General features: G+C 66.6%; 1 protein-coding gene across 1 annotated transcript; it reads right to left on the bottom strand.

Moving 5' to 3' along the window:
* Positions 1-1,057: 1,057 nt before the first annotated feature.
* Positions 1,058-1,696, bottom strand: EMIHUDRAFT_373712 (hypothetical protein). Its single transcript, XM_005779967.1, has one exon. The coding sequence runs from the start codon at positions 1,677-1,679 to the stop codon at positions 1,071-1,073; it is 609 nt and encodes a 202-aa protein (XP_005780024.1). The 5' UTR covers positions 1,680-1,696; the 3' UTR covers positions 1,058-1,070.
* Between the last annotated feature and the right edge of the window lie 1,250 nt (positions 1,697-2,946).

The following is a 2,946-nucleotide window of genomic DNA, read 5'->3' as shown; positions in this document are numbered from 1 at the left end:
GGGCCGTACACGCACGCACGCGCCGTCTTCTACGCCGCGCAGATCGTCCTCGCCACCCACCACCTTCATGAGCTCGACATCCTCTACCGCGACCTCAAGGTCCCCTCCGCTCGCCTCTCTCTCTCTCTCTCTCTCTCTCTCTCTCTCTCTCTCTCTCTCTCTCTCTCTCTCTCTCTCTCTCTCTCTCTCTCTCTCTCTCTCTCTCTCTCTCTCTCTCTCCCTCTCTCTCTCTCTCTCTCTCTCCCTCTCTCTCTCTCTCTCACTCACTCACTCACTCTCACTCACTCTCTCTCGCTCGCTCTCTCTACGGGACGAGCCCGGGACTTGAGCGCTGTCCAGGCGTGCGCGAGCGAGGAGTGCGAGCTGGAGGAGCGCGCCCGCCGCGAGAGGCTGTCGAACTTCCCGGACGAGCTCGCGCTTCTCGGCTTCAGGTTGTTTTGGGGACAGTCTCCGCGTTTATCATCGCCCTGATGCCCTCTGTGACCGATCCCCTCCTCCCGTGCCCGCAGCCTCGACGACGCGGGATGTCTCGACGAGAAGCGGCTGCGGCAGGTCTTCCGGGCAAAGTCGCGCGAGATGCACCCGGATGTGGCGGCGCAAGGAGGGTCGGAGGAGGAGCGTGCGCGCGCCGAAGAGGCGATCCGTGAGCTAAACGAGGCGAACGAGATTGTCCGGAAGCTGCTGTGAGAGACCGCTGACACAAAGGAGAGGTGTGCAGAAATAAATAAATCAATAAAACGGTCAAACTCTGAGACGAGATGGGGTTTAGGGACATGTTCATGCACATGTGTCCCCGTCCTGCACGATCTTGGTGTGAGGGATGCTCTTCAATCCGCGTCCCCACCCCTTGGTCTAGACTACCCGACACGACTAGAAGACAAGAGCGGCAAGAGTTTTGCTGTTTGGGGCTGCGGCTACGGCTGCGGCTGCGAGAGGGGCTGCGAGAGGGGCTGTGGTCGCGGGAGAGCCGCTGCGCAGCGTGGACGCGCCTACACCGCTTTTGCTCCGCTCGCCATCTCTCGCAAAGGTCCGAAAGCCATAGCCACCACCTCCTCCGACCTCCCCGCGGCTCAAGTCCTTTCGCCGTATCTCGCCGTCTCTTCCACGCCTCGAAGAGCTCTCGTCGCCATAGCCCCATTGCATGACAGCCTGCTGAACTGCGTCGTGTAGGAGGTGTGCAGAGGGATGAGCGTCAAGGGTTTTTGGCCCGCGGGAGGGGCGGCAGCTAGCTGGAGACCCTGACAACATTGTGGGGGGCTGGTAGGGCTGCGAGACTTTTTTGTCCGCGTCCCCATGTCGGAGTGCTCCGGCGGCGGCGCGTCCGCCGAGCCGTGCCACCAGTTCTCTGGGAGGTCAATGCTCAGCGAGGGCGGCGGCTTGTCGTTCTGCAGTGCGGTGGCTGTGGCGGTCGACTCGACCGCGAAGCGCTCCGCGGCGGCAGAGGGGCCGCCATAGTTGGGCGAAGACGGCGTCACCCCAGTGGCCTCGCCACCTCCGTCCCACATGTTCTTCTCCCGGGAGCTGCCGCCGCCGGGGGCCTGCACGCAGAGTGCGCGAGCGGCCGACGCCGACCTCTGCACCGGAGAGCTGGCCGGCAGGCGAGGCGCGGACTTCAAGGCGCAGAGCGCCGCCGGCCGAGCCAGCTGGTGGGCGCGCCGGTAGCTTCGCGCAGCCGACATTTGCCAACTGCGCGTCTGTGGACGGTCGGGAGGGGCGGGCGGGTGAGCGACAGCGGATGGGAAGTGGGGTGAGCGGGGCGGTGTCTCTTCGGCGGCGAGGCGGCGGAGAGATGGAGGGGAGCGGCGGGCCGGTGGGCGGGGCGGCGGCGGGGCGGCTGCGGGCGCGAGAGACTCGTGCGGGCGGGGAGCGACGGGGACGCAGGCGGGGGTTGCGTCGGCGTGCGGCGGAATATTGGACGCGCGCAGGCCCGGAGGGAGGAGTGGGCGGGGCGGAGGCGGGGCGAAGGGGCGGGGGTGTGCGGGGCGTCCGGGGAACCCGAGTAGGCGCGCCCGGCAGGGATGTGAGAGGGGAGAGCTCCTCCGATGTGTCGAACTCCGCTCGCCTGAGTTTCTTCCTCTCCACGCTCCTTTCCTCGACCTCGACGTGAGCAACGCGCGCTCCGATTTCGACGAGCTGCGGGCGGCGCATGACAGGCTCAAGAAGGAGCACGGCGAGATCACGGCGACGTGGAAGGAGTGGGACGACAAGACGAAGGCGGAGTACTTTGACCTGGTTGGCGGTACGACAGGCAGGCCCCCGGACGTCGAGGTGGAGCCGTGGGACGGCCCGACGAGGGCGAGAAGCTGCGCGCCTCCGCGCGGCCGCCGGAGCCAGCTAAGAGGAAGGCGCTCTCGCGCTTCCGGCCGCATACTCTTGTCGAGGCCAAGGAGCTGCTGCCCCTCGCCGAGTTCACGTCCAAGCACGAGTTCCTACACCAGGCGCAGCGGCGCTTCACGACGGTGGTCCACAACAGGAACTGGCGCGACCTCGCCCTCGAGCTAAGGCAGGAGGGCTCCGCGGGATCGCGGTCTGCTCCTCGCGGCAAGAAGGGCAAGGCGCAGGCCAAGGGCAGGGAGCGGGCGCAGCATGCGGCTTGGCGGGAGGCAGTCCGCTTCGTGGCGGTGAGCCAGGATGGCGCCGGCGCCTTCCTCAACGCCATCCCCATGCGGGATGATATGCGAATGGAGACTTGGGCGATGCGTCTTACGGTGCAGCGCCGCCTGGGTCTCCCCCTCGACGTGGCCTGCCAGGCCGCGGCGGCGGGCAAGAAGACTCGGAATGGGAAGACCCACGACGAGCTCGGCGACGCTGCTGTCAACGTACCGCAGCATGGCCACAACACGAGGCACAAGTACACGCTTCGACGCCTCATCCTCGCCCTGCGCGCCGCGTGGGGCACCGCTGTGCGAATGGAGCCGAAAGCCCACCTCGGTCAGAGTTACAACA

The sequence above is a fragment of the Emiliania huxleyi genome, assembly GCF_000372725.1.
Source record: "Emiliania huxleyi CCMP1516 unplaced genomic scaffold EMIHUscaffold_2212, whole genome shotgun sequence".
In the NCBI taxonomy this organism is placed as follows: Eukaryota; Haptophyta; order Isochrysidales; family Noelaerhabdaceae; genus Emiliania; species Emiliania huxleyi.
The sequence above is the reverse complement of the archived record's forward strand: the minus strand, read 5'-3'. Positions and strand labels throughout refer to the sequence as shown.

Coding starts and splice junctions, on each gene's coding strand:
- EMIHUDRAFT_373712 (XM_005779967.1), bottom strand. CDS start 1,679: ATGTCGGCTGCGCGAAGCTACCGGCGCGCCCACCAGCTGGCTCGGCCG.